This window comes from Phoxinus phoxinus (genome assembly GCF_949152265.1).
Source record: "Phoxinus phoxinus genome assembly, chromosome: 13".
Classification (NCBI taxonomy): domain Eukaryota; kingdom Metazoa; phylum Chordata; class Actinopteri; order Cypriniformes; family Leuciscidae; genus Phoxinus; species Phoxinus phoxinus.
Window position 1 is genome coordinate 34,531,147 of NC_136888.1, and position 25,000 is coordinate 34,556,146.

At 37.1% G+C, this 25,000-nt stretch overlaps 2 protein-coding genes across 3 annotated transcripts in view; one reads left to right on the top strand and one right to left on the bottom strand.

The window, feature by feature from the left end:
• Nucleotides 1–6,054, bottom strand: part of LOC307009874 (cdc42 effector protein 2) — a 9,211-nt gene extending 3,157 nt beyond the window's left edge. For both annotated transcript variants that reach the window (XR_013800122.1, XM_079634057.1), the window contains exon 1: nt 5,873–6,054. The gene's annotated coding sequence lies outside the window, so the exon portion shown is untranslated. The remainder of the gene's footprint in view (nt 1–5,872) is intronic.
• The window catches only part of dnajc17 (DnaJ (Hsp40) homolog, subfamily C, member 17), a 64,697-nt gene extending 39,975 nt beyond the window's left edge, over nt 1–24,722 (top strand). The window contains exon 11 of the mRNA XM_079634056.1: nt 23,870–24,722. Within this exon, the coding sequence (XP_079490182.1) occupies nt 23,870–23,989 (120 nt within the window). The 3' untranslated portion in view covers nt 23,990–24,722. The remainder of the gene's footprint in view (nt 1–23,869) is intronic.
• Nucleotides 24,723–25,000: the final 278 nt, after the last annotated feature.

Below are 25,000 nucleotides of genomic sequence, written 5' to 3' on the forward strand. Positions count from 1 at the left end.
CACGATGACTGTGAACACACACACACACACACACACACTGGTGTCGGAGTCCTGCCTGTAATCCCCCTTAAGTGTTTCTCGTTTTAATAATGAATGAATGCATGAGGCATTTATATAGTTGATAATATATATATTTTTTATATTTATATTAACCTCTAACATTGATATTATTTATTATGGGCTTTTTAAAGAGTTTAAAATTAGTGTCTTTCTAGTTCCAAAACAAATAGCACATTTTACTATATCTTTGTCTATTAATTTTGTTGTATAATGTAGAAATATGTCCAATGTTTAATATATATATATATATATATCTGGTGTAACCATAACACTCCCCGCTATACATGTTCATATGAGTCAGTATTTGACTAAGATTAGTTAAAGTTACAGATTAACAGCTGATATTGTGACATCTTTACAGCATGTTTCGTCCTCGCTCACTGTAAATCACATTTATTCCTATTTTAATTGCACAAATCTCTTCTAGATTGATGTGTAACGTAGACCTGCGTTCTCAGAGCGCTCTGTGACTCAGAACCGGCTCAATTAGTTTGTAATAAAGAGTAATAAGTCCCATTTGTTGTGATAATGCACATAGGAAGCGGTTTACTCTAGTTGGCGTTCACGGCCCTGTTTTGCGGTTTACACATTAGATCAGTTTTCGTGACTCGCAACACTCACTCTTTAAATTTGTATGGCACTACAGAAAACATGTTTTGTTGGCCAATAAAGGTTTTATCGGCACTTTAGTAGCAGCGGGAGACGGCGAGCGCCAACACAACGGCATACCTTCTCTAGCATGCAACGAGAGCGAGAGGAGAGAGGGGATGTTTGTAAAGGAAATGCTCAATGTCCAAGACTTTAACCAATTAATCCCCAAAACAAAACAACCTGTGTTTTAAATTACATCCTTTTCAGAGCATCATATCTCCAAGATTCATAATAATAGTGTTAAGTGTCAAGGCCCATATTTAAAACAGTAATATCCCAAACTAATCTTGACAAACTATATATCATTTGAAAGCTTACAATCTCTAGTTTACATATTTGGTGACTGATTTTCTAAATAAATGACAGAGGAGCCGTAATTTATCAATTTGCAGCAAGAATATGTTCATACTCCTGAGGCGTGTTCAGACCTTTATTTTGAAATAGTGATGAACATGAAAAATCATGAAAGAATGGTAGAAACCTCAGTTTGTTTTCATTTCAAGAGTTCAAAAGATAGCATCCATTCAATTCTTTTAGAAAAAAAGCTCTGAAAATGTTTTGAATATAAAGAAAAAACAACATGGAAATGGAGGCGCCCTTATATGGGCAGTAATGTCAACTAGTGGAGAAGTGTGGTACTGCGCCCAAACTAAATCTCACTGAACGCTCATTTTTTGAAATATCAACCTAACATTTGAAACACAACTTGTTCAGATTTTTGGCTTTGATTTTTTTTTTTTTTTTGCAGTTTTAGAGTCATCCAGGTTTTGAAAAAATATATTTGATATAAAATGAGTAATTACATTTTTTACATTGTACGTTTTCATAACTTTTTTTCTGTTTCACTTTCTTAATTTATTTCACTTCAAATGTCTTCTTTAAAACAAGACCAATCTTACATCTATATTCCAAAGCATTCTTGAATTACAAAAATGTAAGTTCGGAATGTGCATTTTCATGTCTATAAAAAAAGGGGGAGTGACACTAAAAATTGTGAATGTTGCCTTATGAGAGTTGTCGAATACAAAAATGCTGTTTTTATACTGGTAGCAATTTTATTATTGCATCTATTTATTTATATGCAAGTGCTTCCTGTGATATAATCGCATTTATGCATAAATAACACATTATTATTATTTGCATTTGCTTCTTTTCAGTTTGTTTTCTGGACAGGGCAAGACAATCTTTTGTTTTGCTTTTAGGAACAACATTGAAGATTTACTCAGTTTTTAGTCTGTAGAAGTTCCAAGTGTATTAATACATCAATTAATTGAATAAATATTGATTTAATTAAAGCGGAAAGTGATCATTTATAAGAAAAACTAGATTTTTGGGCCTTTTCTCATTGTGGTAAAGTTACAAAACAGCAACATTTTCCTCTTTAAAAAAAAATAAAAAAATTTTACCCCCTTTTCAGACAAAATTTTAACACTGTTTGGGCCCTATTGTAACGCTCTGAAACGCAAATATCAAATGCGAAACGCAAGTAACTTTGTGGGCGGATCCCGGCGCTGTTGCTATTTTCCCGGCGGGATAAACAACTCTTGCGCCCGACACAAGTCTAAAATGTGTTGGTCTGAAGTCGCTTCATTACTCATAGCTGTGGTTTGGGCGTAACGTGAAATAAACCAATCAGAGCGTCCTCTCACATTCCCTTTAAGAGCCGGCGCGCTTGTTCCACGGCGGATCGCTATTATAACGGCGGATCGCTATTATAACGGCGGATTGCTATTATAACGGCGGATCGCTATTATAACGGCGGATCGCTATTATAACGGCGGATCGCTATTATAACGGCGGATTGCTATTATAACGGCGAATTGCTATTATAACGGCGGATTGCTATTATAACGGCGGATCGCTATTATAACGGCGGATTGCTATTATAACGGCGGATTGCTATTATAACGGCGGATCGCTATTATAACGGCGGATTGCTATTATAACGGCGGATCGCTATTATAACGGCGGATCGCTATTATAACGGCGGATTGCTATTATAACGGCGGATTGCTATTATAACGGCGGATTGCTATTATAACGGCGGATTGCTATTATAACGGCGAATTGCTATTATAACGGCGGATTGCTATTATAACGGCGGATTGCTATTATAACGGCGAATTGCTATTATAACAGCGGATCGCTATTATAACGGCGGATCGCTATTATAACGGCGAATTGCTATTATAACGGCGGATTGCTATTATAACGGCGGATCGCTATTATAACGGCGGATCGCTATTGTAACGACGGATTGCTATTATAACGGCGGATTGCTATTATAACGGCGGATTGCTATTATAACGGCGGATCGCTATTATAACGGCGGATTGCTATTATAACGGCGAATTGCTATTATAACGGCGAATTGCTATTATAACGGCGGATTGCTATTATAACGGCGGATTGCTATTATAACGGCGGATTGCTATTATAACGGCGGATTGCTATTATAACGGCGAATTGCTATTATAACGGCGAATTGCTATTATAACGGCGGATTGCTATTATAACGGCGGATTGCTATTATAACGGCGAATTGCTATTATAACGGCGGATTGCTATTATAACGGCGGATCGCTATTATAACGGCGGATTGCTATTATAACGGCGGATCGCTATTATAACGGCGGATTGCTATTATAACGGCGGATTGCTATTATAACGGCGGATTGCTATTATAACGGCGGATTGCTATTATAACGGCGGATTGCTATTATAACGGCGGATTGCTATTATAACGGCGGATCGCTATTATAACGGCGGATTGCTATTATAACGGCGGATCGCTATTATAACGGCGGATTGCTATTATAACGGCGGATTGCTATTATAACGGCGGATTGCTATTATAACGGCGAATTGCTATTATAACGGCGGATTGCTATTATAACGGCGGATCGCTATTATAACGGCGGATTGCTATTATAACGGCGGATTGCTATTATAACGGCGAATTGCTATTATAACGGCGGATTGCTATTATAACGGCGGATCGCTATTATAACGGCGGATTGCTATTATAACGGCGGATCGCTATTATAACGGCGGATTGCTATTATAACGGCGAATTGCTATTATAACGGCGGATCGCTATTATAACGGCGGATTGCTATTATAACGGCGGATTGCTATTATAACGGCGGATTGCTATTATAACGGCGGATCGCTATTATAACGGCGGATTGCTATTATAACGGCGAATTGCTATTATAACGGCGGATTGCTATTATAACGGCGAATTGCTATTATAACGGCGGATTGCTATTATAACGGCGGATTGCTATTATAACGGCGGATTGCTATTATAACGGCGGATTGCTATTATAACGGCGAATTGCTATTATAACGGCGAATTGCTATTATAACGGCGGATTGCTATTATAACGGCGGATTGCTATTATAACGGCGGATTGCTATTATAACGGCGGATTGCTATTATAACGGCGGATTGCTATTATAACGGCGGATTGCTATTATAACGGCGGATTGCTATTATAACGGCGGATCGCTATTATAACGGCGGATCGCTATTATAACGGCGGATTGCTATTATAACGGCGGATTGCTATTATAACGGCGGATCGCTATTATAACGGCGGATTGCTATTATAACGGCGGATTGCTATTATAATGGCGGATCGCTATTATAACGGCGGATCGCTATTATAACGGCGGATTGCTATTATAACGGCGGATCGCTATTATAACGGCGGATTGCTATTATAACGGCGGATTGCTATTATAACGGCGGATTGCTATTATAACGGCGGTTCGCTATTATAACGGCGGATCGCTATTATAACGGCGGATCGCTATTATAACGGCGGATTTCTATTATAACGGCGGATCGCTATTATAACGGCGGATCGCTATTATAACGGCGGATCGCTATTATAACGGCGGATTGCTATTATAACGGCGGATCGCTATTATAACGGCGGATTGCTTTTATAACGGCGGATCGCTATTATAACGGCGGATCGCTATTATAACGGCGGGTTTGCCGGCGCACGCCAGGAGCGGTTCATAGCCGAGGAGACCGACGTTCTCGTCAGGGCCGTAAAACACAGAGAAGTGACATTGGGGATGATGGAGAAACACACACACATTAGCTTCGGTTAAACAGGCGTATAATAATTTGGGTAAATGTGTAATCTAGATTTATGCCTATTTTTTTCACATCTTCACGGACACAACAATGATTTCTCTCGTGTGTTAATATGTTTTCTTGTAATAATGTATGATTTGCAAAAATAAAAACTGCTGCGTCTGTTTAGATTAGAGAAGCAAAGTGTGTGTGTTGTTCACACGCTACATAATGGCCAAGCACGCGCGCTTAAAATAGCATCTGACTAACGCGGGGCGCCGCTGTCTTTAGACTGGGTTTCTCCTGGTCAGCGGCGGAGTTGTTTTCTGGAACTGCAGAATATCACCAGGGAACGTTTGCGCCGGAACACACTCCTCTTTTCGCCGAACCGCCCCCCCGAGTGCAAGTTCATTCCCTAATTTACCGCCGTGCGTCTGTGGAGGGAAGAGTCGCTGTGTGCGGGTGCAGAATAGGAATGAGACATGCGACCAGTACAAACTCAATTGCGCTGGGTGCAAGATAGGGGCCATAATGTTTTCTGGACAGGCCAAGACAATCTTTTGTTTTGCTTTTAGGAACAACATTGAAGATTCACTCAGTTTTTAGTCTGTAGAAGTTCCAAGTGTATTAATACATCAATTAATTGAATAAATATCGATTTACTCAAAGGTGAAAGTGATCATTTTTAAGAGAAAGTTTATTTTTGGGCCTTTTCTCATTGTGGTGAAGTTACCAAACTGCAACATTTTTCTTTTCAGCAACAATTCAGAATCAGTGAACATCAAACCGAGAGTTTAAACCCGCCGTAAACATGATGTTTTATTGTTTTAGCGACGTACACCTGTGAAGGTGTGCAGGAATGTGAAGGTGTTTCTGTTCACATGACAAGACTTGTCAGGCTATAAAACAGGTTCTCTGTGAATATCCAGCCTCAAAAACCCTTATTAATAATCACGTTTCGTTGATATTAACATCATACCGATCAATCTTTCTGAACAGTGGCGTGTAAACTTGCCAGTTTGTGCCAGAAGTGAAATAGTGGAAGTGTCGTAGAGTAATTCCTCTTACCGTAACACAAGACCTCGTCACTTCATGAGATGTGTGTTGTGTAGTCCTGGTTTGAAGGAGGTCTTCTCCAGTCTTTCGTCGATCACAAGTGCTAAAGTCCAGAGACAGCCGTGGATTGCGCCGCGCCTCCGCCCTCCTCTCAACTACACCTGTGTGTGTGTGTGTGTCACACCTGGAGACGTAATCTCAGTCACAGGGAGGTTTCACTCTTCATCACCACGTTCCTGGGAAATCTGGGAAGGGCAAAGCTGGTTTCTGTCACTCACACACACACTCACACACACACTCGCAGTGTTGTAGGGGCTTCGCTCATCACTGATCTCGGGTCATTGTTCTGGTTCCTGTAGGATTTACTGAAGCTTTGTAATGACAACGCTCTCCCGCTCTGGGACGTGTGTGTACAGGCGGACCAGCGTTACACAAGTTCTGTTGACATGTAGTAATTCCTGCTTGCATTCCCATGACTGTGTACACACACACACACGCAGACAACACACACACGCAGACACACACACACATGCAGACACACACATGCAGACACACACACACACGCACACGCAGACACACACACCAGACACACGCAGACACACACACACACACGTGCAGACTTACATACACAGATACACATGCAGACAGACAAACACACACACACACACACACACACACAGACTGACTTACATACACAGATACACACACAGACACACGCACACAGACTTAAATACACAGATACACACAGACAGACAAACACACACACACACACAGAGACACACACACACACAGAGACACACACACACACACACACGCACGCAGACTTACATACACAGATACACACGCAGACACACACGCAGACACACAGACAGACACACACACAGACTTACACAGATACACACAGACAGACAGACACACACACAGACTTATATACACAGATACACACAGACAGACAGACACACACAAACACACACACACACACACGCAGACTTGTATACACAGATACACACACACACACACACATCAAGGCCTAAATGAAACCCGTTTCTTTTGTCTCCTGATTTCGAGTCATGTCGAGGCAAGACTTGTTGTTGTTGTTTTAACACTGAAGAGATGAAGCGCTTTCTGTCCAACCGCAGTTTATTCCTGACATTTCTCGTTTATTCGCTATAGTTTATAAAATGGTTATAAAATATGAGCAGAACTCAGTTGATATTTGACCGGTTTTGTCCGTCCTTCTGTTAGACTGTCTCACACAGACACACACACACACACACACACACACACACACACACACACACAGGTTTTGTCCGTTCTTCTGTTAGACTGTCTCTCACACACACACACACACAGGTTTTGTCCGTTCTTCTGTTAGACCAGGGGTGCCCAATCCTGCTCCTGGCGATCGACTGTCCTGCACAGTTCATCTCCGACCCTAATCAAACACACCTGAAGCAACCAATTAATGTCTTGGCAGGATCACTTGAAAATTAAAGGCAGGTGTGTTTGATTAGGGTTGGAGATGAACTGTGCAGGACAGTCGATCGCCAGGAGCAGGATTGGGCACCCCTGTGTTAGACTGTCTCACACATGAATTATGTTGAATATCTGTCAGCTGGTAAATTTAACTACACAATTAGATAATACCAGTTTAGCTCGACCAGTGAGCAAGCAATGCTTCAGTGTGTTCAGTGTGTGTGTGAAAAGAGCATTAGCAATTACAGACACACACTGAAGAACACACGGTCAGCTCAGAGTGGCCCAATCATGTTTGGCCCCAAATGTTACTGGTCACTGTATGAAGAATAATTGGGTATAATATGTCACAGTTCACTTTATTTTGCTCTCCTCACTTACATAATGAACTATAGTGTCCTGCACACACTAGTGAAAAAACAAAAAAAAACGTTTTTGTTTTTGGTCTGACTGTAGTTTAGGAGGTTTGACACTAAATGTTGTCTATAAAGCACATTATTACCTGTATGAATGGTTATGAATCGCCCAGTTAAATTGCAAGTCATCATCTGACCGACCTGTGAATGGCCCTGTTTTTGCTTGCATGGCTTTTATTGGTGTGTAAATCTGAAATTGGTTATTATTATTACCCTTGTTTTACAGCTAAATATACAGGTGAGCTCTAGGATATTTTGTTAGCTTGCCAATGCATTTCTCAAAACCTTTAACCCGGTGTTACTCTCCATCCTGCATCTTTCATATGTGATTGTTAACAGACACACTTTATCATAATAACATAGTTTTAAAGAAAATGTTGAAAATTAGCACTAATGCGTTTTATTATGAAAAAACTTTATATATATACTTATTGGCATCAATTATATTATTGCATTTATTCATTTACTTGGAAGTGTTTACTCTGAATGATTGCATTTATGCATAAATAACACTATTACTATTGGCATTTCTTCTTTTTTTGAGACAAAATTGAGCTGTTTATGTTTTATGGAAACGTTGTTATGCTTTTAGGAAGGAAATGGAAGATCTCATGCTAATGTTCACTCAGGTTTTAGTCTGTAGAAGTTCCAAGTGTATAAATACATCAATTAATTGAATAAATATTGATTTAATCCGAGAAGAGATAATGATAATGATTATCTATAAAAGTCGGATTTCTCACAAGTGATAATTTATAAGGAAAAGTATGTTTTTGGACAGGTTTTCATTGTTGTACAGAGCAACTTATCCATCCATCTTTTATTTATTTATTGTTATTTATTTATTTTTATACTCTGTATTTATTATTATATTTGTATTTATTTATTTATATTCATTATTATATATTTTTAATTAATTAATTTAAATAATATATTTATTTATTTATTAAATTCTGAGCTATTTAATGTCAACACATCAGATGTATATATTTTTCCACCATTAGAACATGCCATAGCTTTGACATATTGCATACTAAGGTCCTCACAAACTCAAGCTAAATCCAGTAAGTGTTTGTTCCTCATTACCAGCCGGTTTCTGCTGAGACAGATAAAACCAGTTCAGCCTGTCTGCGTGCGCAAAGACAATCATATCTAGACAATCATATCTAGAGAATCATTTCCAAATGCCAGATTCTGACCAGAAGACAACAGATAAGGGATCTCCCAGTCACGTGACCCCTAGCTGCGTGTCGGCCATTTCGTATACAGTATATGTGACCTGATCCAGCAAAATGAGTCACAGTGACCCAAATTTCAAAAATGTGGTATTAATGGAGAGAAGAGACCATAAGCTTTCAAATGATATCCTTGTCAAACTCATACCTTGAGTGGTTGTAAAGATATACACATTTGAATTATGGTCTGTCCTCTTTTTCCAATTGAAAACCTGAGAAAATCGCTTTTAAAGTTTTTTTGCCCGTTTTTTGTTGATATCTTTCAAAATCCATTGCATTTAAAGGGATAAACTATTTATTTTACAGCTTAATTTGACCAAAGACATTAATATATCACACGACATTTCTCAAATGAATCATATTTCATGTTTCTGAGGAGATCTTGAGCTTGTTTACACCGAGCGCTGAGTCTGACAGGAGGACGGCTGGACCAATCGCGTGCCGGCCAGTCGAAACGGGGCTTCCCGTTGACAAATGATCAGCGTTTGTGTACATTTATAAGCTTTTTGATTGGTTCTATACAACGTGTAACACCATATTTGGAGAGCAGAGATAGTGACGCTTCAGGGGATACCTGGGACACGCTCAGAGTTGAGAAAATAATGTTCATTTCCAGCGAATTTAGTAAAACTTTGTCAACTTTAATAGTCATTTAAACACCTTTACTCAATTATCTGGACTACGAAACTTTGTGAGATTATTTTTGAATGTCTGTTCTTTGAAATTAGCCCCAAAAATATATATTATTTAATTGTTTTTCCACATAATCGGCCCATATCCCGACTCATTTCTCCAGAGCGGGTCACATGTCACTGGGAAACACCAGCTTTTGATGTATAACAAGTTATATTGCAGGACCGATGAATTATACGTTTGCTTGCTTCCTCCGGTTATTAAATATTTAGTTTCTTCATTTGGAAAGAGTTTTTTTTCCTCCCAAACATCCTCAAATGTTCCCTCTGCCGTCTGGGATCGCGGATGGACGCCAGATTCGAAGGGAAAGCTCGGGATCTGGGATTTCTTCACGCTTGCTTTCCGTCAGACTCCTTTCAAACACGTCCAATAAACAAAGATCCTCCCTTCCGTCTTCTGCTTCAAACACACCGGTCTGATCGCTCACGTAAACCCAGCATTCATCTGTGAAGTTCATCAGCTCGCGCTCCTCTCGTTCATGCTAACAGACTTGCTCAGTATAGCTGGAGTTTGCTTGATTGCTTTGGCCTTATGATTGAGAGGCACAGATTGTTGAGTTGGATCCAGACTCTGGTTGTGTTTGTACAGACTTCTTCTTGTACAAGATGTTTTTTGGGGAAGTGCTCTTTTGTCTAATTATCTTATGTTTTCACTCTTAAGGCGAGACACGGCAGGCAAAAACATCGTTTTTTTTTCACTGGTCAATTTTGAGATTTTGGGCTATTTGTCTTCAATAACATCATCTTTCAGACTTGTGGTGAAAAAAAGTCCAAAATACACATTTAGTCTTTATTTGACTGCACTGTGTCTGTTTGCGTCTGTAGATTTCTCTGAAATTCAACAAAAGTTGCCGTTCTGAATCATCATGCTCCGCGATCTCTCTCTGCTTCCTTTAATCACACACACCGCTGGGAAGCTCTCTCTCCTGTGCAATGCTGTCGATCCAAATATGGTCATTTCCTTTTAATCAGCAACCAATCGTGAAAGTACAATGGGCATTTAACCCTAAAAGCGAAATCTCATTGGCTGATGTCAATTTCTGACGCCGTGATTGGTTCAGAAGCATCACGTGACGCGCTCTGACACTCAGATGTGTGTTTCTGACTGTTTTTCTGCTCAGTTAAAGGCCATAAATGCTGTTTATAAGTTTTGATGTGATTTATTTATTTGGTGTGGTTTGTATTGTTGTTGCTAATGATTTGATAAGATATTGTGTCAGTAAATAGTTGTTTCCACTAAAAAAGTATGATTTTTTTACATTACAAATCTTTAAATGCTGTTTTCTCAAAATGAGTTTTTTGTCATTCTCCAGTGACACATCTCAGCCGATGTTCACCAAACTCTCCAGTTACACACTTAGCAGTATTCTGAAGATATGTTCAGAGAGATTTGTTAATAAATCATTCCTGGCCTGATTTATGTGACATTTTAATAAAAAAATATGGCGAAAATTGATATTTTAAGGCCATGGACTGTACATTTTGATTTCCTAGGTCATGAAAGCATATATCCTGAAATCCCTCTGAACATCTTCTTGCATCTTGTGTGTAATCAAAATGAAAAAATAATTTTGCCCCTGGCTTTATCATATGTTCAGATCTATCTACCGAAAATATATGCAAAAGTGCGCGTATTTAATGAGATAATGCCTAATTTGCATAATTCAACGTACAAATTTCAAAAACTTGTAATACAATTTTTTTATGAACTTGTGTAAGTAATCACCTGAGGAAGTTTCATGGTGATATCTGTTATTTTAAAATTGTACCCTATTCACCCGTAGTGTCTCGCCTTAATCGCTCCGCTAAACAATCCTGTTCGCCGATCTGATGAGGATATGTGTTATCATTTTGATGATTATGGCTTATTATTATAACTATGAAAACCTTTTCACAATATTCTATATATATTAATTTGGGGTTTTCATAAGCTGTAAGCCATAATCATCAAAATTATAACAAATAAAGGCTTGAAATATCTCACTCTGCATGTAATGAGTCTATATAATATATTAGTTTCACCTTTTATCAATCATTATCAACTCCATAGAAGAACAATAATATCTTCCGACATATTTTTTTGTATTTTTATTATCAGTTTTCTATTGGCGGTATCAGTGTGTGTTTTATGCAATGTACGTGTCCTTGGTTTATGTCCTCACGTCTCCTTAATTTTGTTTGGATTTTCTTTTCAAGTTTCAAAGCAATATTTAATCTCTGCATTCCCCACGGCCGGTCCGTTGCACATTAATGAGCACAGATCAATAAACGGCACATTAATGAGCTCAGATGGCATTACTCACACTAGTGCCAGCTTTACTGTAAATGCAACACGCTTTTTAATGGATAATAATGGGTGTGTGTGACATTCTTTCCTGAATGCCTCTCTGCTGACATCATCTGCTCCCTTAATAAGGTTTGACTTCCGTGATTTATACATCATATATTGAATATTTCAGAGCATCTGTGTTCTGAAGCTGCTGGCTGGTGTTTTTGCTCTTCAACATTGGCATGATTTGGAGTAATCGCAGCTCTAAAGGTTAAACACACACAAACACACACTCTCTCAGCTCAGATGAAGTTAGTTAAATGTTGTCATGTTTATTTCTCGCTTTGACTTCTGACACGAATGCATTTGCTACATCAAAATCTGTGTGTAAAAGCCTGTTTTACAAGCCAAACGCTCCCCGTCGTGTTCAACAACACCCGTGATGTGTCCAGACTGCTTTATTTGCTCTAGTTTGTGTGTGTTGTGTGACCAGGTGTTCTGGGCGAGGTTTTATTCTTTATCAATGAACAGTTGCCGTTAAGTCACACAATACTTGGAAGATCTTTTGTGCCACGTTATTTGCAAATATTTGATTTACCATTTCTTTTTCCAGAATTTTTCATCATCTTTTAACTTTTAATTTTTTTTAATTCTCTTAAATAGTCTTGCAATATTTATTTTTTTATACTATATTTTGTTTATGCTAGATTTTATTTTACAATACTTGAAGTTCTTTTTTAGTATTTTTATTTACTATTTTCACATTTAGTCCTGCCATATTTATTTGACTTATTTTTACTATATTTTATTTAATTAAATGATTTATTTATACTATCTTTTATTTATTTAATATTTTACTTTACAATACTTGAAAGTTTTTTTGTGCCTCATAATTTTTTAGTATTGTATTTACCATTTATTTTTCACATAACTTATTTATTTATACTAGATTTTATTTATTTATATATTTTCCATTCATTATAGAAATTATTATGTGTTATTTCTTGGCACATCATTTATTTTAGTATTTTATTACCATTTCTTTTTCCACAATTTTTAATCGCTTTTTAACTTTTTTTTTTATTCATGCAATATTTATTACGTATTCATTAATTTATGTCTTTATGCCATATTTTATTTTTGTATTTCACATTTTATTTATTTTACATATTTCTCACATAATATGATTTCTCTCATAAACATTTCTAAACTACTTTCGTCTGCAACAGACAATTACACGGAAAATCATAGCAGTGTTTGACACACTTTTGTAAAAATACACACACCTTTATATCTTTAAATCTATCTTTAATCTGACTGGTAATTCCCTCTGAGTTACTTCTGCTTTCATTTGATCTGTTCTTCATTTCTCCAGATTTGGTGGTGTTATCTGCAGTTTTGAGTCTGTAATTAAGCGTCTGACACACACAGTTTTGGAGCTGAGCTCTCCCGATGACAGATATGGACCGGGATTAATAACGTTCTCTCTAAAGCTCAGGGTTTTCAGCACTCGTTCCTGAACGCGCTTGAGGATAGCCATGTGTGCGGAGATCTGAGCCAGTGTGAAGAGGAGAGATGTTCTGCTTGTCATCATCACGTTATCTATAGCTATCATTCTTAAGTGTGTGTGTGTGTGTGTGTGTGTGTGTTTATCTGGCCGTAGGGAGTAAAGCAAAGTGACGTCTGCCAGACGCAGAACAAATGTGTCTGAAGATGTTCAGTTCTTCACATTCAGGTTCTGTGGTATGACACAGAACCTAATAGGTAACCAGTGTAGAGATTATAAAATGTATGTTATATGATCATATTTTCTTGACCTGGTAATAACCCTAGCGGCTGCATTTTGGTCTAATTGTCGCTTGTTTATTGAGAATGCAGGATAACCAGCTAGTAATGCATCACAGTAATCTAGTCTAGAGGTCATGAATGCATGAACTAGTTTTTCTGCATTAGCGATGTTTAGCTTAGCGATGTTTATGAGGCGGAAGAAGGCTGTTTTCGTAACATATGAAATTATTTTTGAAAGACAAGTTGCTGTCTAATATAACTCCTATGTCTTTACCTAAAGAAGATGAAGTAACATCCTTCTAAATGCAAATTATATTTTAAGAGTAATAAGCAATACCTCAGTCTTATTTTAATTTAATAGAAGAAAATTACAGGTCATCCAATATTTGATATCTTTAACGCATTCTTCCGAGCATGTTCCGGAGCGTAGCGATGTTTATGAGGCGGAAGAAGGCTGTTTTTATTTTATTTTGTTGGCTTAATTGTGTTTCTTCCTGCAAAAAAATTATATCTATGAAAATTTTGAGTCTGGATTCAGGCACACCGAAACTGCACTCATTAGAATAATAAATGACTGACTCCTAGCCTGTGACCAAGGCTATATGTCTATACAGTTTTACTTGATCTTAGTGCTGCGTTCGACACTATAGATCATAAAATACTCTAAGATCGATTACTAATTTACACTGGTATTCAGGGTCAGGGAAGCTGGTTTAGATCGTATCTATCAGACCGTTACCATTTTGTCTTTTTAAACAAGGTAAAATCTAAGATAACGTCAGTAAATTATGGAGTGCCTCAAGGCTCGGTGTTCGGCCCTCTGCTATTTTCAATATATATGCTGCCACTTGGTAATATTATAAGAAAACATGTGGAATTAGTTTCCACTTTTATGCCAATGATACTCAGTTATATATTTTATACGTCACAACCATGAAATCTCTAAATTATCTAAGTTTAACACAGAATGTGTTAAAGATATCAAATATTGGATGACCTGTAATTTTCTTTCAAAAATCATATGAAATGATTTTTGAAAGACAAGTTGCTGTCTAATATAACTCCTATGTCTTTACCTAAAGAAGATGAAGTAACATCCTTCTAAATGCAAATTATATTTTAAGAGTAATAAGCAATACCTCTTATTTGAATTTAGTAGAAGAAAATTACAGGTCATCCAATATTTTATATCTTTAACGCATTCTGTCAACTTAGATAATTTAGAGATTTCATGGTTGTGATGTATAAAATATATAACTGAGTATCATTGGCATAAAAGTGGAAACTAATTCCACATGTTTTCTTATAATATTACCAAGTGGCAGCATATATATTGAAAATAGCAGAGGGCCGAACACCGAGCCTTGAGGCACTCCATAATTTACTGACGTTATCTTAGATTTTAGCTCGTTTAAAAAGACAAAATGGTAACGGTCTGATAGATATGATCTAAACCAGCTTCCCTGACCCTGAATACCAGTGTAATTTTGTAATCGATCTAAGAGTATTTTATGATCTATAGTGTCGAACGCAGCGCTAAGATCAAGTAAAACTGCATAGAGATATAGCTAGAAGTCAGTAATTTGTAATTGTAACGAGTGCAGTTTTGTTGTGTCTCAATCCATACTAAAAATGTTCATAGATATCATTTTTTTGCAGGAAGAAACACAATTGAGCGAACAAAATAAAATGATGAAAGAACCTAAATATTGGTTAAAACGGATTAAAACTCAAATTAAAATAAAGCTGAAAATATACAAATAAAAGCTATATAAAAGTTCTAAATATTAATAAATACTATAATAGTTTATAAATAATACTGAACAATTTTCACTCTGAAGTTGCTAGTAAATTTTACAAATAATCAAATAAATATTGAATTAAATGTGAAATTTAGAAGTAGAAAGACTGAAATAGTAACAGGGTTAAACAAAAACTTTTTTATATTTGAATAAAAACCTTTTTTATATATATAAAAATGAATAAAAACTACATAGACATATTTATTTGAATAAATATAAATTAATTTGAAATATGAATACAAAAACTATAACAGTTTCACAATGAAACTACAATAACACTTTGTTAAACAAACTCCAAGAATGTTTTTAGTCATGCTATTTAAAAAAAAAAGACAAGACAAATTGTCAAATTCCAGATGCGTCACTCTGGTCTCACAGTGAGACACACACACACACACACACACACATAGAGTTTTGCTGAAGACGTGATGGCGAGACGAGCGCTGACATCATCAGCCGTTGATGTCACCGGTGTGTTTACACTCTGCGGTTTGGTCCCGTCGTGTCGTACGGGTCTCTGCATGTCGACACACACACACACACACCACAGTATCCTGCAGGAACCGCACACACACACGCCCCGGTTATGAGTTTGGAAGGTGTAATTATGCGATGTTGTCGAGTGATTTTGGTCAGACAAACATGTGCACTTGGACTCTTTTCACTTACTGGTGAACACAAGAACTAAATGAGGAGGATTAGCGCATGCTTTTATTATATAAAAGATAGAAATAAATACTTTAATAGAATTTAAATAATACTAAAGTAACACTGTTCTTGTGTGACCTTGCAAATAGCTCAAATAGGTTGTATTTCAAGGCAAACTTGCTGTTCTTCATCAACAGTTTATGAAATGCACTGTAAACCCAAACGCTCACAATAATTAATTGGTTTGAGTAGGGCCAACTTAAATTATACAAATTAGTTCAATCAAATTAACTTTTATGAGTTTTTAGAACATTATTTTTCTTTTGAGGTCACAAAACTGACACATTTTAAGTAAGTTGAATAGTTTAATTGTTTTAAGTTCTATGAACTTAATTTAGACAAACTTAAATTTAACTGAAACTGGGCTGGGACAAGGTAGCATTGTCTTAAGCCAAGTTTGCTCTACCAAAAATATTTAAGTTGAGATTACATGATCATTTTAAGTTGTGTGTGAATAAGCTTACTCAAATATTTCAAGTTAAGAGCAATTCAAATGTATGATTACATAATAAAAATATGCAAGTTCTGCTTACCTTTAAAAATTATGTTACATTTCTTACCTTTAAAAATTGATGTAACTGATTACCTCAAATTATTTGAGTTTTGCCACTTTATTCAGGTTTACAGTGTGCAAAAAATAAACTGTCATTTCCAGTGATAATTACAACATTATGATGCTGTTAATCTCATAAACACGGTCATTCTGATGTCAGTTTATGTCTCAACTGGTTTTGCTTCAGGATCCATAATTACAAAGAAATAAATAGAAAATAAAGAATAGTTTAACGTTGAAATAGAATACACTTCTGTTTGAGGTCAACGGTGAGGTTTACGGTTTTATAATGTTTTAGAAAAAGAGTCTCTTCTACTCACCAAAGCTGTGTTTATTTGATCAAAAATACAGTAAAAACAGGTCAATATTATTCCAATGTAAAATCGCTGTTTTCTATGTGAATATAGTAGAAATCTATTTTATTCGTGTGACCAAAGCTGAACTTTTACTCCAGGTTTCAGCGTCACCCTCAAAAATCATTCTAATATGATGATTTTCTGCTTTTGTGGAAACTGATACATTTGTTTGTTTGTTTCAGAATTCTTTGATCTTTGAAAGTTCTAAAAGAACAGCATTGATTTGAGATTGTAACATTATAAATTCGAGTCACTTTGGATCAGTCGGATGCGTCGCTTTCGTCACTTCTGAACGCTAGTGTTCATTCCGACCCGTGTCCCAGTTCTGTGTCCTGGAGATCTGGGATTCTACGGCGTTCCCGCTCCGGAAAGTTTGTATGTGTAAAGCGATGCCTCTTCTTTTCCTCCACTGTTGAGTTTACTGAAGATGCAGCAGTTGTTTATGTACTTAATTGAGCTTGCGTGATATTTGGTGGTTAGGTGGGAGACGAGGCCTGAGCTCATGGAGCTGGAATGATAATGGCGTTCGTGCTTCCCCTCTCTCTCTCTCTCTCTCTCTCTCTCTCTCTCTCTCTCTCTCTCTCTCTCTCTCTCTCTCTCTCTCTCTCTCTCTCTCTCTCTCTCTCTCTCTCTCTCTCTCTCTCTCTCTCTCTCTCTCTCTCTCTCTCTCTCTCACTCACTCACTCACTCACTCACTCACTCACTCTCCCTCTCCCTCTCCCTCTCCCTCTCCCTCTCCTGTGGTTGATGCGAGCGAGAGACCCCGGTCATCTCTTCCAGATGCTTGTAACTCTGCAGAATCACTCTCTCTTCATCTCTCCTGCTCATCTTAGTTTTCACAGACACGCACACGCTCTCAAGCGCTTAGCAAATTGCTTAGCAGAAGAGACGTTCCAATTTACAAATTAAAAATTGGAATATGGTGCAAAAGTTCATTTATTTCAGTAATTCAACTTAAAAAGTGAAACTTATATATTATATAGCGTTAGCCTCATAGCATAATTGCCTAAGTCATATTTCAACGTTTTTGGGAAACATGAAAAAACACAATATTTAGAAATCACATTGTGATTTTTTATTGATATTATGACAGTACATTCAACCAGATGTGTGAACAAGTATGCAAAAAGAAAAATATCCATCACCAATTGCCTAACAAATAAAAGTGACTTAGGCAGAACATGCCATGACTTAGGCATTTTTTCTCTTACATATAAATGCAAACATAACATAACAAAAGTTGTTTTTCTCTCCTAAATATAACCAAGATGTGTAACTTGCCAACTATAACCAATTTGTTTCTTAATGTCTAACCTTAACTACTGTTTTCCTTTTCCACCCTTAATCGAAGTTCCACTCAGGTGATGTGCAAACATAACATAACCATAGTTTTTTTATTCTCCTAAATATAACCAAGATGTGTAACTTAACCCTAACCAAGTTGTTTCTTAATGTCTAACCTTAACCACTTTTCCTTTACCACCAAGTTCTACTCAGGTGCTGTGCACACTCATTTTCACACTGTCTATTGAGGGAGGTTGTCATAGTACTGGTGGGCCACTCTTGGTAGTACTGGTTTCATTGTCTGCAAGTCATTGAATTTCCTGAGAGTAATTGGCAATTGGGCAGGAAAGAGTGGGACCCAGTGGAATGGTTATTTGGGGATGTTGATTCGCTGAGGCAGGTCTTCCCATTCAGACTCAAATTCCAACTTGTACCGGATTTGACCATTAGCCAAGTACTGGAGAGCCCGGAGGCCATGGACTGTGGGGTCACCAACCTTTTTACCTGGTCGAATATTGGTGACATAGGCCCCAGATAACTTCATGAAGTCATTGTGGTATAGCTGAGTCACCTTGTATGGGGATGGATGCATTCGTGCAGTCTCAAAGATGACAATGTAATCACGTGGAGTGTGAATTTCCAGACGTGTGCGTGATTAAAAGGAAGCAGAGAGAGATCGCGGAGCAGCGCGTTGATTTAGAACGCCAACTTTTGTTGAATTTCTGAGAAATCTCCGGACGCAAATAGACAAAGTGTAGTAAAATAAAGACCTAAATGTGTATTTTGGACTTTTTTTCACCACAAGTCTGAAAGAAGACATGTTATTGAAGACAAATAGGCCAAAATCTCAAATTTGCCCAGTGAAAAAAAAAAAAATTTTGCCTGCCGTGTCTCGCCTTAAAATTAAAAGTAAATGCTTGAAAAATTACTTCACTTGCCTAAAATTACCTAAATGTCTTTTTATGGTGATGTTCTGACCAGAAATGAGGTAATATTTAGCTAGTGTTTGCTAGCTACTTATCTTGTAGCAAAAAATGTGATTTCAAGTTTAAATACACAGTTTATAATCCCTTTGATTGACTGAAATTACATTTAGTGTCTAGAAAATTTAAGAAATATGAACTCTTACCAGATGAAAACGAATCAAACAGAAGAGCTAATACATCACTTCTGGACATCTGTCTTTCCATGTTTTTTGCCATTTTGCTTGTATCAAAACTGCCTAAGTCAAAGAGATGACTAAGGCAGATAGTGTTTTTGGATCCTAATAAGTGTTGTGATTGGCTAAGGACATAGGCAGAAAGGCAGGATGATGCAGCAGTGGAAGGACAGTAAAAATAGGCAGATATCACAATTTGGCCAAAAAATGACTTAGGCAATTATGCTATGAGGCTAACGATAGACTCATTACATGCACAGTGAGATATTGAAACTCTTTATTTGTTATAATTTGGATGATTATGTTTTACAGCTTATGAAAACCCCAAATTTAAAATTAGATTATTGTGAAAAGGTTTTCATTGGCTGTAAGCCATAATCATCAAAATTATTTAGATCTATCTAAGTATTTAGATCTATTCCCTTCACATGAAAGGTTGCAGTGATGAGCAGATGACAGTCTAATGATCGCGTGAATGAAGTGATCTCATCTTTAAAACGCAGTTTCTGCACTCTCACCAATGCAAACACGATGTAAATACAGTAAGAGCTTCATGTAACCGCGTCAGTGATTTCATAACGAGTTTTGGCAAGTGTTCAGATAAACTCGCGCTGTGTGATTGACAGCTTGGGCGATTGGAAAGGGATTGTTCTGTGATCGCTTGCATATATTTTAATCACAGTTTAAATAAGATTATTTTCATTCTACTAAGAGAAACTGATGTGAAGTTGATCATAGTCACTGGCTTGATTTACTGATGCATAAACAGTATTGAACGGTTACACATCAGAAGTGCACATTACCCACCGGTTCTTCAGAGCCTCGGATGAAGGAACTAAGAAAAATACTTTTGTGTTCATTTGTACATCCAAACACTGAGCAACTGCTTCGCTCGTTTGCAAGCCTGATGTCTCTCGAGGAAAAACTAAGATTGTGCTCGCGGTGCTCATTTTCTTAATGGGCGGGGCAAAGCAGAGAAAGGGGAGGTAACCTTTTCCCGTATGGCGACATATAGGGAAGATCCCAGATCCGCCCGTCTGAGATTTAATTTTCTCAAAAGCGGAGCAGGATTGGTTTACATCTATCATTATTTCTAGCCACTGGGGGACCAGGCTAGGGGAAAAACTCATAAAGTGACATTTTCATGCCATGGGACGTTTAGTAAGTTAAACTAAAAGACTTACTCTTCCGAAATTGTATCCACGGCTGGATCAAGTCGCTCTTTAAAATACAAACGTTCATCGTCGGAGTCCCGCTCTTCTTCTGAGGAAAATGTGAACTCTTCATCACTATCCAGGACGAGCTGAAGAGCTTCCTCGCCGGTGTAGCGTGCCATCTTCCAAACGCCAGGAAAAGTGAATGAATTAATGTTTTGCCTTAATTTGCCTGGGGGCATTTATCTATTTTGCATAGAGGGCCTCAACACATTATCTTATGAATAGCGCGCTCTGCGAGTGTGTGTGAACAAATTACCGATAATGAGCTGAGAAAGGATAAACTGAACTTCTCTTTAGTTCCAGGAGAATATTTGTTTTAAATGTGAATTGATTTGTTTAAAAGTAGACATTTAAATCTTTCTTTAGACGTATGTTTCATGTTTGGCTGATAAGTATTAGCTGAGTTTCAGTTCATTTTCCAGACTTGTTTCAGAAAGATTTTTGCAGAGACTTGCTTAATTTATTTATTTTACAAAAACAAAAGGTTTTGATGTTAATGTGAGTGTACACAAATAATAGAAGACCCTCTATAGTTTATAATCATGTATTGATTTTATTTATATGACCATAAATGCCAGAGAACTTTAAGTATGTTGCTGCTATGTGGAAAAAACCCAGCAGAACGCGCCGGCGCGTTTGCCGACCCCAGAGGGTTAAGAGCTGCACGGATATAATACACTGATACACACACACTTTCTTTCTCAGCTGTTTACTCCACTGAACACACACCTGACTGTGTTTAACTGTTGCTGAATTTGGGACCTTGTGCGATCTAAGAGTCGGCTTTCTGTGTGCGTGAGTACTAATAAATAATAATAATTTATTATTGACATTAATAATTAAGTCATGTAATCTTTTGGAGTACTAAAATCTAATTTACTATTAAAATGACATATATTGAGGTTTAAGATCATATCAGCCAGTCTTAAACAGTTTAACAGAGAGTAGAAGCTGTTGAATTCTTGATTCTGATTGGTTGACCTTCATTCCAGTGTGTTGATTAATTCTCTTTAATTGCTGTGAAGTCTTCCAGGTTTGTGGAGCGCGGTATAGTTGCTTATCATTTCTTTCTGAACCGGTAATGAGGAAAGACGCATAATCTGAGGCACAAATAAGAGCGTTTAGAGATGAAAACCTGTCATGCTTATGGTTTGAGGTTTGTAACATTGAAGATTATACACTGAAAAAAACGGGTGTACAATTTTTCGGTGTAGAAACTTCACCACATTACATTTGCATAGAACAAACTCTATAGTATCAGCACTAAATCTGTGTCCTGCGCCGGATGATGATCTGATGCTGAGTCAGACAGCGGTGACCCACAACACAACAGGAACTCGAGAAACTGACTCAGACTCAACAAAATCCTCAATGTTGAGTCAGATCTATGAGCTCCGCTGCCGGTTCTTCACTTGACCTGCGTACAGACTGGACACTCCTGTAAAACAATAAACACCGTAAAATATAAATGTCCAAAAGGACATTTTCTCAGCGATAGAAGAACCATTTGTTTCCCTAAAGAACCTCTCAGTGGTCAGTTCTCAAAATATCCATTTCTTTATGAAGAACCTTTTGTGGAATCTCAACTTCATTATTGTGTATCAATGTCAATGTATGTTATTCGCCCAGCTCTATATATCTGACCACAAAACCAGTCACGTGGGTCAATTTTTTGTAAAACTAAGATGTATACATCACATGAAAGCTGAATAAATAATCTCTCCACTGATGTGTGGTTTGTTAGGATAGGACAATATTTGGTCGAGACACAACTATTGAAAATCTGGAATCTGAGGAGCAAAAAAATGTAAACATTGAGAAAATCTCCTTTAAAGTTGTGCATTTATGTTCACGATTGTGCTGCATTCACTCACAAAAATACATGTTTTATATATTTACGGTAGGACATTTACTAAATATCTTCATGGAACATGATCTTAATATCCTCATGATTTTTGGCATAAAAGAAAAATGGATATTTTTGACCCATACAATGTATAGTTGCTATTGCCACAGATATACCCGTGCGGCTCCAGACTGGTGCTGTGCTCCAGGGTCACATGTACAGTATAACTGGATGTATGTTTTATCTACTTTATCCGCATACATACAGTTGTGATGTTCGGTTATTGAACGAATCATTCTTTTGAGTCGGTTCACAGAATTGAACTGAATCGGACTTTAGTTCCAGGATGATTCAAGATGCTCATCCGCAGTAGCAGCGAATGAGCCAATGAGGGTTACTGAACCAAGAGCCAGTTCAGGATCAACCAATCAAACAGAAGCTTCGACATTTAGAAGCAGCTCATTCGATTCGATTCTTTTTGATTCGAACATGACTCTCAACTCGCCTGTAGGTTTGATTCGTTCATTTCTAGACACGCTCATGTTTGATTCGGTTCGATTCTGTGAACCGGCTTAAAAGTGCAAGAATTAAACATCACTAACACACAGTTCTCACATAGATACTATAGCAAATCTGTGTGTACAGGTGAAACTGGAGAAATGAGAATATGATTTATTTCAGTAATTCAACTTAAAAGGTGAAACTAATATATTATATAGACTCATTACATGCAAAGTGAGATATTTCAAGCCTTTATTTGTTATAATTTTGATGATTATGGCTCAATATTAGAATATTGTGAAAAGGTTTTCATAAGCTGTAAGCCATAATCATCACAATTATAACAAATAAAGGCTTGAAATATCTCACTTTGCATGTAATGAGTCTATATAATATATTAGTTTCAACTTTTAAGTTGAATTACTGAAATAAATGAACTTCTGAATCATATTCTCATTTCTCCAGTTTCACCTGTATATGTAAATAACTATATTATCGTCAGCTGTAATCTGATGAATGCGACTATAAGATATTATAAACCCGTGCATCATGATTTTCAGTAAAGCTGCTTTGAAACAAATACAAACGAATACAATTGTCTCGACTTGACCAGGTTTCCTGATCGCATTTGTGTGAATGTAACACGCAACCACATGTCAAAAACACAATCATCTTTATATGTGTGTGTGTGTGTGTGTGTTTCTCAGAGTTGTCTACGTAACGAGCGTGACTACGAGAGTGTGGTGCTGATGCGACTGAGACAAGCTGAAGAGAGGAAGAGGCTGATCGAGGAGATGAGGAGAGAGGAAGACGACGAGCTGGCGTGACCTCACACACACACACACACACACACTTTGACCTTTGATTTTACAGGAATTAAACACACAAACATCAATAAAGCCCTTTTGGAACGAACATTTTTGCCTTGAATATTCATATGGTGCTTTTCTATGGCAGGAGGATCGTGACAAACTGCAATATTCATCTTCACAGTTATGAACATGAGTTAATGTTGCAAAATTCTATTTCAAATTTGATTCTGCTGTAAAGAGTGAAGACAATAGTTAGCTCAATTCAGTTTAACGTTGCTTCAGTTCAGTTCAATAACTGACGATCGCTGCTGAAGTTCTTCAAGTTCAGTTCAGACATAAGCAGATCTACAGAACACAAGTGTGTCATTATTATATCATTCAGTTATTATTATTATCTATCATTCTAAGTATTCTGATACAAGAAGAAAATTATGAAATATGGACATGAAAACGGTTCACAGTCAAATACTGGGAGTGAAAAGACTGAAGTACAATAACCCGTCTGCCATTGTTTGGACAAACAGATATTTTATAGTATTATACTTTCGATGTGTGATTACGAAAATTTTGCTGTCTTAAAATTTTTATTTTTATTTTTTATCAATTTCAGTGACATTGTCATTTTAAAGTGATTTACTGACTCGAGATATTTATAGTAGAGTCAAATTTGTCTATTTGTAGATTGTGATTGATGTATCTGAGATCTTGACTTGCACTGCAGAAGACTCTTATTCTCATCCAGGACTTTTATTTTGACACCTTCGAATGGAGAGTATCATTATTGTACATGTCAGCTCATTTACATCCATCAAAAAAAGTAGTTGTGAATAAATCATCAATGGAGATGTAATATTTGTGTCTTGATGTAACAAAAGTTAATTTTTCCTGACTTTCTCTTTCTTTCATCCATGATATTTTCTGTTTTCTCAGAGCATGTGAAACGTTTCCTTTCTGCTGACTTTGCCAGTGAAGGTTTGAGACGTCATGCTGTGTTTGTGCTTCTGGTTGTGTTCTGCATGTTCTGTC